The sequence below is a fragment of the Asterias rubens genome, unplaced genomic scaffold (genome assembly GCF_902459465.1).
Source record: "Asterias rubens unplaced genomic scaffold, eAstRub1.3, whole genome shotgun sequence".
NCBI lineage: Eukaryota > Metazoa > Echinodermata > Asteroidea > Forcipulatida > Asteriidae > Asterias > Asterias rubens.
Window position 1 is genome coordinate 78,763 of NW_022985736.1, and position 16,107 is coordinate 94,869.

The window sequence follows — 16,107 nt, forward strand, 5'->3', positions numbered from 1 at the left end:
TCGAATCCCGGTCGTGACACTTGTGTCTCTGAGCAAGACACTTAACTATAATTGCTTCTCTCCACCCAGGGGTAAATGGGTACCTGTGAGGGCAGAGATGGTTCTTGTGATTGGTTTAGCCATGTAGCGCATATAATTGTCGCACAGGCTGCATACTCCCCACCAGGGAGCTGAGATGGTTTAAGGAGTGAATTAAGGCCCAGTGACCAGGGGTAATAATGTGAAGCGCTTTGGGACGCCCTTCGGGTGTGAAAAGCGCTATATAAAAACGGGTTATTATTATTATTATTATGAACAACGGTTCTTTTTAGAACCACAGCAACTCAATCCGAGATTATCCTTACATGGTGTTACTGAAAACCTTTCTATATATATACATTTTTAGTATACGTTTACAGCCAAATAACCTTGCCACGTTTACATATTGTGACTGGTATCCTGCACATTTTATGCTAAGCACAACATTTGTAAGCAACAGTAGCTCTATGAAATTGGTCCCAGGTTTTTAAAAAGACACACAGCACCTATTTTTCCTCTGCATGATCCGTATTTGCCTCTTGTCGTAATGGTGACGTAATCATCGGGTCGTCTCGTTTCGACTCGTAATGCTCCAGAGTGACCTGCTCCGTGGGGCTCAGAGGGTTTTGAGCTTCCTTCGGGAAGACTAGTGGCGTGGTCATATACTGAAGACGCTGGTGAGAAGATGAGTGGAAATAAAAGATTTGAACTCGCAACTCATATTTACATCACCCTACACAGATATAGAGTTCATTGTAAACCTTCATCTAAAGACACTGGACACTATTGGTAATTGTCAAAGACCAGTCTGCTCACTTGGTGTATCTCAACACATGCATAAAATAACAAACCTGTGAAAATTTGAACTCAATTGGTCGTCGTTGTGAGATGAAAAAATGGGCAAATTTGAGCCAGGATTTTTTTGGAAAAAACTGCAAGGGGTTCTTTATACTTATTTTTGAACCAGTTTAAAAAAATTGTTTTTTTTTGTTTAAAAAAACTGCAATGGGGTTAAACCTGGGTTTTTTAACCAATTTATTTTTCGGCCAATTTTAAGAAATGGGCCTTTTTGAGCCAAGTTTTTTCGTTTCAAAAAACTGCAAGGGGTTGAACTTGTTCTTTTGAATGATTTTGAACCATTTTATTTTTTGCAAAATTTTTAAAAATAGGCCAATTTGAGCCAGGTATATTTGTGGAAAAAACTGCAAGCGGTAAAACTTGTTTTTTTTTAACCGACTCTGAACCATTTTATTTTCCGGCCAATTTTTAAAAATGGGCCATATACCTCCTGAAACAGGTGAGCTTTCAGGAGTGTCTCGAATGTACGCAATGAGGAGGTTAAGCGTGGTTTGTTGTTTCCAACTGGTTGAGAAAGGTTTGTTTTGTATGGTATTTTGTTAACAAGTCAATGTTTTGCCTGGGTAAGACTCATTAATAAGCTTATTTTGTGTGCTCAAGATTTATAATTTTGTTTCATCTACCATTAAAAATTACACTTATCTGTTACCGTTTCTGTTTACAAATCGGAACGATTTATATACAGTGATTCTGGTAGAGTTTTGTCAAACCCCTTTTAACCAAATCGCTGAACCCTGTTGATCGACACCCCTCTTGAAGGTGTGGAATGGTCCAGCTTAAGATATCATCATGGCATATAAAACCTGTCAGCATGTGCTGACAGCGGCCATCAGTACAGAGTTTTAATAAAAAGTTTGTTTTGAATTAATACAAATGGGCGACTTTAGAGACGCTTTGTGGCAGCAGACTCACTAGGTATGTCCACTGTTTTCAGTTATAACTTATGTGCGCATGCTAAAAACTGCGTAATCAAAAGACCTTTTCGCAAATAACTGGAGTGCTAGCTAGACCAGCATGCACCTCTTTAAACGCCTACAGAGGTGTGCCGATGGAAATCTTCCTGGCAAGTCTGCTGCCATCTAGCGTTCCAAAGTATCCCTCTATGTTACAATCCCAAGTAATCTGGCCATTATACATTTTCTTATTTAGTCATTTACGAGTTTGTTGTATAAAATCCTACCTCACGCATTGTTCCTGGGGTAACGATAAAAAGGTAGATAGCGTAGCTTGGGATCCACTGCATAGGAGCCAGAGCCATAAACCAACCCAGCATTTCACCTGTTGAATCGTAGTAATAATCCTCTCCATACTTCGGCCCCTTATAGGCAACCAGACTAAAGATGAATATCCCCTATGGAGCAGAAATCAACATTGTGTTCGTGATCAAAATGAAGTGGTTCTCTTGAAAGAAAGGTATACCCTTTCCATGAAAATATTAGGTTAATATTGCATATTTTGCGTACGCACTTGAATCACTCTGCATTGGCCGCCATCTTTGATGACGTGCACGCGTGAAAGGCTATCATTGGCGTGAACAACCGACGTCACACTACGAGGCTCATGGATCACCAGAGATCTGCTGTTGAGCCCACGTACATTATCACCTTTGACCTCACATCATTTCACATGGCCTTCATGCTGGAGACTCGCAGTTAAATTCGACATACATGCTTTACCATATAAAGCCAACACATGTCCTTATCGGGTATTGTAGGACAAGGGACCAGCATTGGCTGAGAGAGTCGAACGCAGAACGTACACGAGTGCACTTTGTCCATTGTTTGACATCAAACATGGCGGCCAATGACGTCATGTTCAATCTATCTTTTCGTTGGCAAAATGGGGGAACATCCTCTTTGTATGAGGGCTGATGGTGGCAGGATGCTAACGTATTTGTGCGTCTGCTTGATGGACAACTCTATGGCGTTTGCTCAACCAACTCTGTATGTTAGGAATGCGTGAATGAAATTGGCATGTTTTGTGGTAATGACCAGCTAGTTAGTCAATTAGTATCAAGTATTAGTCACACGTGCATCAATACTGCTTCCGGGGAGAACCTGAAAGCAGATCGAGCATCATGGAGGCAACTGTTTCACAGAGGCAGGGCTAGTTTTGAAATGAATCAACTAGCTCAGGCAACAGCTAAGTGTCAGCAGCGAAAGGAGAGGGAACGAGAGAGACATCTCCATGGTCCAACCCTCCCAACATTAACTACAACCTGTGACATCTGCCTGAGAGTATGTGGCTCACGGATCAGACTTTTAAGTCATCGACGGAGTCACCTTAGTCACCGGCCACCTCAACCATAATAACATGTTCCTCGACATTGAGGGATTGCTTATTAGTCAATTAGTGTACTTAAAATATTACACCGCAGTGTGTTTAAACAACTTACAAATGACACGAGGGGAGTAAGTATGGCCCAGCTTATTGGCCAGAACCACCCTGGGGTGAAGGTTAACATGGTGGTGACGTCATTGTACATTCGTCTGGTACCATAACCATATGAAACGGCCACACACTCCCAACCAGCTACCCATAACAGAGGCATCCCACTAGCAGCGTAGGTATCCATCAACTGGAATATGTAAACTCCTCCCTAGAAATCAACAAAAGAAATCAAGACAAATATAAGAGTGAACTTTGGTTCCCCATTCTCTCTGAAAAATCCCCGCTCAGAGTTACCAGGAATCCGGGTTACAAAAACTGTTCCAATAACCTACATTTTGTTTAAATTTCTTTAGGGAAGTTTGACGCACATTTCAGCCTTAAAGGCAGTGGACACTATTGGTAATTACTTCGCATGAAACCCTACTTGGTAACGAGTTATGGGGAGAGGTTGATGGTATAAAACATTGTGAGAAACGGCCATCTCTGAAGTAACGTATATTTGAGAAAGAAGTAATTTTCCACAAATTTGATTTCGAGACCTCAGATTTAGAATTTGAGGTCTCGAAATCAACCATCTTAAAACTTCGTGTGAAGTTTTTTTTTTCTTTTCATTATTGTCTCGCAACTTCGACGACCGATTGAGCTCAAATGTTCACAGGTTTGTTATTTTATGTATAGTTAAGATACAGCAAGTGAGAGTACTAGTCTTTGACAAATACCAATAGTGTCCAGTGTCTTTAAAACAGCGACTAAGCGGTAAGCTTTGTATCAACTATTGAACCAGCATGGGCTTTAAAAAAAAACAATTTATACTGAAAGAAGTTCCGATCTCCCCGGAGATTCTGTTCACCATATAGGAAATTAACATAGGAGGCTGATATAGGGGGATTTAATAGAGGGCGATATCAGAAGAAGTTTGTACACAGCTCGCCATAGACCTTCGCTCAACCCCAGCGGCCAGTCTACCCAGGACCGCTGGGATGGGCTAATCGCTTGCACAGATTCTTGTTCAGGAAGTACGTCATGCGTACAGTGCATAAAAATATGGTGCAGTGTGAATGTGATGCATGATGGGACTGCGCATTATTAAACCAATGACAGTGCACGATACGTTTGCCCATCCCAGCGCCTTTGGTTAAAGCAAGGCGCCGGGGACGAGCGATGTTATAGCTAACAGACCATGTGAACTTTGTTTACAATAAGTGTGCACAATCTTTGAGTATTCTGGCAGGCAGGGAGAGTTCGACGAGGAGGAGGACAGGTCATATGGGAAAGTTGATTTTGTGTCTTAATGTTCACATAAATGCAAGAATTATTAAAGTAAAGCTGGACAAGTTTTGAGATGTATCAAAAGTTGATAAGAAATGGACAGTGCAATCTCCATAAAATAACAGATTTTATGATTTCTTCCATTTAGGCTGTGTACAAATCGTGCCCGCAGGAAGTTAAGGCGTGGTGGCTCTTTTGTAAACATGTGATGTCAAAGGTCACATCGTCTATATGGTGGGACGGAATCTCCGGTGGACAGAATCTCTGATGTCACAAAATGCATTGGTGTGAATGCTGGGGATAGCTTGCGTTTGATTGGCTAAATTCAGGGGCTCACTTGGAGCAAGTTCGAGTGCATTTAGTCCACCAGTGGTCGACCACAGACTAGCAACGCACATGCGCAGTGACGTAATCACCCGAACGACTCGTTTGGTAAGTCTAGTCAACCTTCCACCTTTTCGCTTAAGTGTCACTGGTTCCCCTCTGCGCTTAACACATGTTAGAATGGAACATGCTGTTAGGACTAGTGAAGAAACCATGGGCTCGAGGCTGGTTCCAAATGGTCAACCTTTAGTTAACCATTGTGCACACTCGAACTTACTCTTGGATGAGCACAACGGGGTCGGCCAGGGGAAGCTAATTGATCCGAAACAAAAAGGTCATCTAGGCTACGATATATGTGTGTGGCCTTCGACTGAAGGAATGCTTCATGAGAGCATTAATTTTACATTAATACGATGAACAATATCAAGCATTTCAGGATGTACCTCAGTTATACAAAAGAGATTAAGGAAGAAGTCGATAACGCAAATTGCGACCAGGAACTGGCTGCGTCTTTTCCGGAGATTAAACTGGGGCCAGGCGTCCATGATAGAGGTTGCAAATCCCTCAACAACACAGAACTGCAAACATGAAATATGAACACATTAACACATGAAATTCAATTAATGCAGTATAATGCTTTGTAGAACTGTACTTCTGTTATACTTAAAGGCAATGGAAACCGTTGGTAATTACTCAAAATATTTGTGAGCATAAAAACTTACTTGGCAACGAGCAATGGGGAGCTGTTGACAGTATAAATATTGTGAGAAACGGTCTCCTCTGAAGTAACGTATAGTTTTGAGAAAGAGGTAATTTCTCACCCGAATATTATGAAAGACTTCATGGTTGAAGCCTATCTGAAAGCGCACAACTTAGTGCAACAGTAGTGTTTTCTCTTTCATTATTTTCTTGCAACTTCGTGACACATCGAGTCAAAATTTTCACAGGTTTGAATATGTTTATATGCTTATGTTGAGATACACCATGTGAGAATGCTGGTCTTTGACAATTACCAAAGGTGTCCAGTACTTTTAACGACCGTTTCTCAGGGGAACTATTACTAATAGTTAATGATGACTAATTTATTCCACAGAAATAGAAAGAGCAAACAATTTGGTTCACTTTTACAATCATAAAGGTACTTTGATTTGTAATTGCCATTTAAAAACAATTTGTGTTCAGAGTAATTATTTTGGGGAATAGTTTCAACCAAACTATGGAAATAAAAAGGGAGGGGTACTACATTAATGTTGGAATGTTGGAAGCAGTCCAGGGGTACGACAGATCAGATTGTTGTCGATAGGGATGTGCTTAAAGGCATTGGACACATTTTGTAATTGTCAAAGACCAGTAGTATCACTTGGTGTATCCCAACATATGCATAAATAAACAAATCTGTGAACATTTTGACTCTATTGGTCGTCGAGGTTGCAAAAGAAAAACGGACGTAAAAAATCCTTTTTATTCCTTTCAGATGCTTGATTGCGAGACCTTAGCGGAGGTCTCAATCAATTCACAGAATATTTGAGTGAGAAATTACTTCTTTCTCAAAAACTAGGTAACTTAAGAGGGAGCCGTTTCTCACATTGTTTTATACTATCAACAGCTCACCATTGCTCGTTACCAAGTAAGCTGTTATGCTAACAACTATTTTAAGTGTAATTACCAAAGTTGTCCAGTGCCTTTAAAGGACTACATGACTGCATTTCGTGCATATGATCCTTGCTTGTGGAATGTCATTGACGAAGAAATCAAAAGCCAATCGTCAGTGAACCATTTTAAAGCCTCATTCAAAAGAGTCCTTACTATCAGTATGTAACATAGCTTTCTTTCCATTGACTGCTTTGACAGGTATTATCTCCTTTTTATCACGATTTAATTATATCTTTATCGTAGGCAGGGGTATAGGTTGTCTTACACCTCTTATAGGACAGTTTTTATACTTTTGTTTAACCTTTGTTGTTTGACAGCCTCTGCCCAACTTGTAATCAATGTGTACTATGTCTAAAGATTTAACAAATAAAAACAAGTAAACAAAGTTTAAGGAAAAGGTATAGACCTTAATCACGGTGTGGCCATCTTGATTTCACTCCATTCCAACTCTATGAAACCAAACCGAGGCTGGACGAATTAACAGTCTGGTGTCATTTTTGCGCAGTGAATGTTAGCATTCATTGTTATGAAAACAGGGAACATGACCAAGATGGTGACAGCGTGATAAAGCTCTATGATACGTTTCATGTAGTTAGTACCACAGGCTTTACCTCAAAAGTTGTTTATTTTGTTTCACTGCAAAGTTAAAAGGTATTTCAGAAACTGTAATGTAGTGAAACAATGGGAGACTTTCGGGACGCTTGGTGGCAGCAAACTGTCCAGGTAAAATCCATTGTTCTCGGTACGTAAACAGTGGAAATCTACCTGGTAAGTCTGCTGCCACCTAGCGTTTTAAAGTCTCCCACTCGATATCTAGTATATATCACCTGACTGTCGAGTCCTAGCATAATCAACATGCCAAAGAACAGCACTGACCAGAACGGTGCCCCAGCCATCGTGTCGACAGCCGTGGGATAGGCAACGAAGGCTAAACCCGGACCTTTATAGAAAACACACAGGCTTAGAAGATAATTGAGGAGAAAATCAGCAACTAAAAATTTCAAAAAAATGGTTTGTATGAATTCTTGGAATACGGTTGAAGATCAAGTCACACTCAAAGCAGGCATGATATTTATATGTGGATAAAATAATTATTGTTTGAAGCTTTGCATGGTGTGGAGAAACAAGAAGACGAGCAGAGTTTACTGTTTAAAACGCCGAGACCAAACCGGCTCTTCTCAGAGTCAACACTCACCCTAAGAGATTTACACACGGTTGTACCCGCAAGTTTACTATTTATTTATGGTTTCTACTTAGGACCATAATTGTTTAGCACAATGGCTGACCTACATGTTCATGGTTTAACATATATTTCAGGCTTTTCAATCACCATTTTTCAGAGAATTGTCTAGAGCAAAAAACTCGGGAATCAGACAAAAGTAAAATATCATGCCTGAAAAAGGAAACATTCCTTTAAATTCTAAAGATGTCCTTGAGTCTGGCAAATTTTTCAAAAACATAATTGATATCATAAGTGCAATCAGTTCAACTACATCCGAGACACACATCCCAAAGCAGTGCAATTTACAGGCAACCAGTTCCAGGCAATTTCCAATATTACTAAAACATTCATCTACATTTCTGTTTTATTAGTATTTTCTTGGGGATGTTGAGTTCCAGCAATAAGATTGCCTTTTGTGCTACCGTTTGTTCCCTTAAAAGGAGTGTAGTTGATCAAAGGTTAATGTTTTTCCCCACAAAATAATGTGTAAATAGACCGCGAGGACGAGGGAATTTGAATTGCAAATCATTATTTGTACAGACCGTGTAACCCGAGACACCACATGTTTACAAAAGAGCCACAGAGCCTGGACTTCCTACGGGAACGATTAATTTGTACACAGCTCACTGGAATAATACATGCAATCTGATTTAGGAGGTTGCACTGTGTGATTTTTCTCGACTTTGATATTATGAAAGAAGGTGGCCCATCTCAAAACTTGCTCAGCCATTTTGTTGTATAATTCTTGAAATATTTATGTTGAAAATATGACACATTATATAAAATGTCCCAAATGACCAGTCTTGCTGCATGCAGATCATGTATGCACTTGTACATGTTCATCCACTAAATGTGTTACGTACGCTGTTATCTATGCATGAAGTTGTCGACGTCAGCATACCGAATATTGTGATTGGCTGAAATCGGGTGCTGTGACAATTTTGATTATAAAAAAAAGAAACGTTGCCAGGAACATACATCGCCACTCTTTTCGTAAACAAAGGTATTCATTTGTCCGTATTTTCCATTTTTATTGTGGTATTAGTTTTGAGTGAAGTCATTTTTGACAGAAGGTACCACAAACGGATATCTGAATTTAATATAATATAAGCGTATTTACACCGCGCTTAAACATACATGTTAAAACAAAATAAGCACTTCAAAAGCAGAAATGAGAAATAAACAATTTTAACAGCACATAACTAGCTGCAGAATGGGGGTAACTACAAAGATTTGAATAAGTGAGTCTTCTTCAGAAGGAAGCATTGGATTTTGAGAGGGAGAGTGTTCAATAATAGATGATCAATCCATCATATTTCCCTGATCGATTCCAGGACCTGTGAAACAATTTAATGAATTCCTTTACCTTCATCGACGACGTCTTTTACGTGCACTTCTTGGACAAAAGCCATATATCCCAAGACAGCAAAGATGACAAGACCAGCAAAGAGACTCGTTGCAGCATTCACCACGCCTACCACCAGAGTGTCACTGTTATTAAAGGGAAGGTATATGTTTGAAGATCCCTTACAAAATCAGTGGCAATTAAAACTGTTTGTTGAAAGACTAGAGCAGCTTTAACATACCCATGAAATTTTGTCTCAATCTAGTGAGTCGGGAGAAAATAGTGAACAACTATTAGTACAATGTTCATGATATTAAGCAATCTGAGAAACATTTTACTACAAAACTATCAGTTTTTATGCCTCAAAGTTTGAATTTGAGAAGCGTTACTGCGGTAACGCTTTTGGATTTTGTATTTCTATTACTAGGGATAACCTCTTCCTGCATGGACATAGCCCATGTTTTTCGGCGACATCTGAAAAATGGCAGAAGAATATAATCTAAAAGTAAGATGTAAAACACAACTATATATTTGTGTTACCGAAAGTGTATGAATTGACACATTTACAAACCCATAGATTAAAGACAAATTATTCAAGTGTTAATCTTAGATCAGCTTCTTTCCGATCTTCGAATTTCAGCAGGTATTATAAAACAATCCTTCTATTACAAAATGCATCTAGATGTAAGGTTTTGGGAGACGTGCGTATGCAAGTACATGGCTTATACTTACATTCTATGAATAAACATTGCCAAGGGCAACACAGATAAATTCCACGTCCTTTCTCATGCTTCTTATTCAGGGTTTTTATTATTTGAATAGCAAGAGAAAGTTTCCAGCTTAAGTCCATTTCAATTGAGAGAGTTCGAGTTACCCATAGCCTTTCAATAACCGCGATCATATTGCACTGGATAGGGTCACTGGAGTTCACAGCAAAATGTCAACTGATTATGACTAAAGGTATAGGAGGCCATGCGAGTGAGAAGCAATGCCTAAGGCTGGCTGGTCATTCCGCTCTAATAATCGTAAGCCTCGATCGTCAAATCGGGGAGAAAATTAATAATCAGAACTCACAACAAGCAGTTATTCCTGTAGGGGTTGTAGCTACCGAGTGAGATGAGAGAACCAATACCAACACCGTACGAAAAGAAGATCTGCGTCGCTGCATCTACCCATACCTGCCAACATTTCAAGAAGAAAAAAATTAAGCAAATTTGCTTAAAGATAATATACAGAATCCTTACTGCAGGGGTATATTAAGCACGAAAGGAACTTGCTTATTTTACACATAATACTTGCCAAAATTCTACGACATATACATTTATTGTGACTGGTATTTAGCTGCTGTTGACTTAGCATAACAAATGAGTGGAGTCTTGACCGGTTATTTAATTTACTAAGCAAGGATTTGTATAGCTTAAACAAATTTTGTGCTTAAGCAGCTCTATGAACTTTGTTTCAGACCTTCGGTCCGGTGGACTAGCCCGTTAGGCCACGATACGCAATGGCGCGCCATAATGTATGACGATGTTCCTAAGTATTTTACGAATCAAAAAATCGTTTTGGTATCTTACCGTTGGTTCACCAAGTTTGTCAAAAGTTGGTGTGATGTAAAATAGAATCCCATCCATTGATCCCTCGAGTAAGAGTCCGTTGATCAAGAGAATCAACAGAATCAAATACGGCACCAGAGCAGTAAACCAAACGATCTGGAAAAAATTATAAAGACACTTAAACTGTTTAACTTGTTTAGAAAAATAAATAATTAGAGGCACTGGGCACCTTGTCAAAGACCAGTATCCTGTGAAAATTTGGACTCAATTGGTCTTCGAAGTTGCAAGAGAATAATGACAGAAAAACACCCAGTGAAAATTTGGACTCAATTGGTATCCGAAGTTGCAAGAGAATAAAGACAGAAAAACACCCATGTCGCACAAATATGTGTGCTTTCAGGTTCACTAAAATACCTCAGCTGAAGTCTTTAACTATTTGAGTGAGAAATTACCTCTTTCTCAAAAACAATAAGTTACTTCAGAGGGGGCCGTTTCTCACAATGTTTAATACTATCAACAGCTCTCCATTGCTCATTAACTATTTTGAGTAATTACAAACAGTTTCCAGTGCATTTTAGTGCAAGAAACACAAAGGAAACGGTACAAGAACTGACGAAAAATGGTATCCCTACCGTGGAGTGACCCTTGCCGTCTGCCTCAGCAGCTATCCATGAATTGGAGCTTTCCTCCCCAAGAATCGGAAACACTTATCGATGATGAATAATCCATACACCGAGACAGAGATAAGCGAGAAGTTATCACTCCTTAAAGCACAGGTGAGGTTACTACACCCTATACAATTACTGTTCAAAATGTTTGTGTTTTACTTATGATGTGTTCAATGCGTACTAACGTCTATTCGTTGGAAAGAGTTTGGTGAAATCGACAGCTGGACACCTTTTGTGAATGTCAAGGACTAGTATTCTCACTTGGTGTATCCCAACATATGCATACAATAATAAATCTGTGAAAATTTTTACTCAATCGGTCATCGAAGTTGCAAGAAAATAATTTAAAGAAAAAACACCCTTGTACAAATGTGTGTGCTTTCATCCATAAAAAGGGCTTCTGGCCTGAAGTATTTTAATATTTGAGTGAGAAATCACCTCTTTAAAAAACACGTTACTTCAGAGGGAATCGTTTCTCACAATGTTTTATACCATCAACAACTCTCCATTGCTTTGAATCAATACGTATTTATGCTAACAATTATTTTGAGTAATTACCAATAGTGTCCAGTGCCTTTAAAGGGCTGTAACTTTTGTAGGACAAAAAACACAATGTCCACAGATGTACACAAAACTTACACAGTTTGAAGGTAATGATAGTAGAAAGCTTACCTGAAAAAACTACGTGCTGAGGTGCTGTAGTTTTGGGGACATGAGTAAAACATTGTCATGAAAATAATTTTCGTCTTATGAGACGAACATTATTTTAATCATTTACAAACGTATTTTCATGACATTATTTTACTCATTTCTCAAAAACTGCAGGCTTCAGTAAGTAATATTTGAAGGGAAGCTTTCCACAATCATTATCTTCAAACCCTGTAAGTTTAATGTAAATCTATGGACATTTTGAAAAAGTACCCAAATTCTTTAAGAGAGTTGCTTATACCATAACCCGAGTTTAAGTTAGGACGAGTTACCCATAAGTTAGGACGAGTTACTCGTTCTATCCTATATCACTCAAGATCCTAGCGTTTCGTGAAATCGGCTGCAGTGCCTTTTACACAAAATTCCTTGGGGGGGGGGAGGGGTGACTTTCAAGTGTGGTTTACCTTCCCAGTTGTCTTGACGCCCCTCCATATGCATAAGAAGGTAAGGATCCATGCTAGAGCTACACATGCAACCAACTCCCAGCGGATGCGTCCCACGTCGCTTAGACCACTTGAAACACTTAGCACGCGTCGTCTACGGGACACACAAATAAAAAGAGAGATACAGGTTTTTTCAATTATTAACTTGAACACTTCCCGGACTTATGTTAGCATTTGAATGCTATTTTTAGCGCTGTACCCTAATACTCGCAGACTGAAAATACGGCAATTCTTGGGGAAAACATGTTTACCAAAACCATAACTAAACTTCTACCCCTGAATATTGTTTGTTTTAATTACGATGTGTCCAACATTGAAAGCTTTTTGGTGTTGTTCTGCTACTTGTATGAACCAATTTCATAGAGCTGCTTAAGCAATACAAAGTTGTTTAGCATAACAAAATTATGCTTACCAGAATAAGCATACCAGCTAATTTAACATGTACAAAGTGGAACTGGTATCCTGCTCATTGCTTTATGGTTGTGCTTAAAGCGGAACAATTTGAAGAAACATTGTTTTTGCTAAAGCAGCTCTATAAAATTGGGCCCAGATTATTCATTTAACCATATGGATACAATAATACGTCCAACCTTGAACGCTCATATAAAGTACATTCACGTGATGATAATGTTTATTCCCTGCAGTGTGACCTTGTAAACATTTCTATAACCGTCTAACCATACATCTGTAGCTCTATTGTCATACATTGAAGTTAACAGGAACTTGTGATAAATTTAATTCAATTCAGATACACAATTATTTCTATACTTACATAGAAAATATCGGCAAGTACATGTTACGATTGAGTAACGCAAAAATAACATTAAGTAACAGTTAGCAGGTCGGTGCTATAAATAGATTATAATGGGGCTGTTTTGAAAAACAGAGACTTGTAAAAAAAAATAATGCCAGACAGACAAACAAACAAATAAAACAAGCAGACAGACATTCAAACGAAAGGACAGAAAAACATAGGACATGACAGCATGCTCACACAAAATAGATCACACAATGTAGCAGTAAGCATGATAAATACAATAAGTAGAGTATGGGGCTGTTTTGATAAGATGAAGCTTGTTAAAAATTAGACAGACACATAAAGAAACAAAACAAACTTACAGACAGACAAAAGACAGACATGCTAACAAACGAACAAACAAACAAACAAACAAACAAACAGACAAACAAACGAAAGGACAGAAGAACGTAAGAAATGTCAGCAATTCTCTGACACAATATAGATCAGAGATAAATAATATATAGCAGTTAGCAGGATAAACAAACAAACAAACAAACAAACAAACAAACAAACAAACAAACAAACAAACAAACAAACAAAACAAACAAACAAACAAACAAACAGCAGGACATAAGAACGAAAGACATGACATATACTCTAACACAAGATTTATCGGAGGAAATACAACGAGTTTATAATTGCAGAACAGTTCAAGCAGAAACCATCAAAAACAACTATGGTAAGCAAGATTGATAAGTGGATGTGATTGAATTTCTTATTTATGAGGGGAAGTTAAGATCATGAAATCCTCCAACGACAGACCCTTTCCTCCTGCAAATAAAAATATTACCGTACTATATTTCTTAAAGGAACATTGCAGAATTAGTTTTTGCCAACAAATCAGCTACTAACAGTGTAAGCACTTTGTGTAATCGACACATACACAAACTGACCAAACCTGTAGAAGTTTGGGATCGATCGGCCAGCGTCACGCGAAAATAGTGACAACGATTACACATTAGCAAGACATCGATTTCTACAAAAATTAATAAAACGGTCACTGAGCGATAAACTCCAAACGGTAACTTGGTTTTATTTATTTCTCATCAAGAAACATGACAATTCAGACAGAAACATCTAAAGAGATGTTTTCTAATATCATCATCATTAGATAGACTGTGTAAGTTTTATTCAAATCTGTGTTATCTTCGACGGATTTTGTTCTTACCAGTTTTGTAATGTTTCTTTAATTGTTGTCGCAATGATTGCTTATAAGGCGCTCATTCAAATCGCTGAATGCAAGTGTGAAATCCGACCATAGCTTGTGGCGTCACATTGACGTGTAAATAGCAAATAGCTTTCACATCGCCAAGACCTGTACTTTCTCGATATCCAAACCGTAGGATGGTTGTCATTATCCCCCAAAATAACATCTGCCACATCTGCCTTACCAAAGGTTTGAACTCAAGTCATCGGGTACAATTTACATAAGCCTAAAGCAAAGTAGTGTCGTCAAGGATTTGTTTTCTTTCGGTAGCACCATGTGCACTTTTGGTTTCAACTCGACGGTTCGAGTTTTCATCAGGGGAATGAAGCCGCCGGTTTCACCAAACGCTATGATTAATCTTATCTCTGGTAAGGACGAGTAACTAGTCCTAACTTAGGATTAATCTTGAGGTTTTACATGTGACAGTGCAAGGGCGGGACTCGTCCTATGATTTATCCTCATTTAGAAAGAGTTTGGTGAAATCAACGACTGGACTCTGTTGCCGGATGCTGCTTAAGTACTTGGCTCGGTGGTGCGTGAACTGGATAAGCTTGGCTTTGGTCCATGAAATCGGTTTGGTTTATTTACTTATGTGCACAATTGTCAGGAAAGATAAAATAAAAGTAATATTTGAAAGCTTTAGTTGAATGGTACGCTTTTGTTAAGCGAGGTGGCAGCGGGTACCAGCCACATCCCTGGTCGTACATAGTACAATTTCTTCAACATCTCTCTAAGTTAAAACAATTGCAATAAAAGGTTTAGGTTGGAGACTATATATGCGCGGGTTAAAAATAAGTCTGGTTTAAAAATAAGTATTACAGTAAAGTATGTCCTGGGCCAATATCGCTTGTCAGGCCGGTGTTTATATCCGGTTTCCTTGGCATAACATGTCTGAAATATTATTTGTATTCCTCCTGGACCGGATGCCAGTCCATCGCAGGTTCCCCAGCTCTCGCTGGTACACATTTGTACTCCTGGGTGGGGAGAAGCAATTATGGTAAATTGCCTTGCCCAACTCAAAGAGACATGACCGGTGACCTTATTCGAAAACACATTCTGTAAATTACAGAACTTGAGTGCATCTCCCTCGACCACTCGTCCACGACACCCGAGTCAGATTTCGATCATGAGCATATTATTGCATGACTGCTGCACAGCGTACACTTAATGTTTAAAGGAAATGTTACGTTCGGTTATCACTCAACTCAGTCAATGGCAATAGACCCTTACAACAGGTTTCGATAGTTTAAAGCATTACGAGAATCATCTCACTTCGAAATAAAATGGTTATGGAAAAACAGAAACAGTTTCTATCTCAAAAAATTTGAACCTGAAAACTGTTACTGTCACAACGTTTCTGACATTGTGTTTTCAAATATTACGCTCTAGATTTTCAGCATTATCTCAGAAATACTGCCCACATTTGAGATGAACATTTCCTAGATTAGTATTGTTGTACATATCTACATTTATATAGCTTATAGTCTTAAAGGCAGTGGACACTATTGGTAATTACTCAAAATAATTATTGGCATAAAACCTTGCTTGGTAGCAAGTAGTGGGGAGAGGTTGATGGTATAAAACATTTTGAGAGACAGCTCCCTCTGAAGTGACCTAGTTGTGGAGAAAGAAGTAATTTCCACGAATTT

The 16,107-nt window shown here is 38.7% G+C and overlaps 1 protein-coding gene across 1 annotated transcript; it reads right to left on the bottom strand.

The window, feature by feature from the left end:
• Positions 1 to 245: 245 nt before the first annotated feature.
• Positions 246 to 12,546, bottom strand: LOC117306499 (sodium- and chloride-dependent GABA transporter 1-like; the record flags this gene model as incomplete). Its single annotated transcript, XM_033791056.1, is given in 9 exon segments — positions 246 to 692; positions 2,057 to 2,227; positions 3,272 to 3,475; positions 5,304 to 5,438; positions 7,341 to 7,453; positions 9,102 to 9,226; positions 10,155 to 10,258; positions 10,655 to 10,789; positions 12,414 to 12,546. Coding segments are annotated over 9 exon segments (1,288 nt in total), but the record flags the coding sequence as incomplete, so codon positions are not given.
• Positions 12,547 to 16,107: the final 3,561 nt, after the last annotated feature.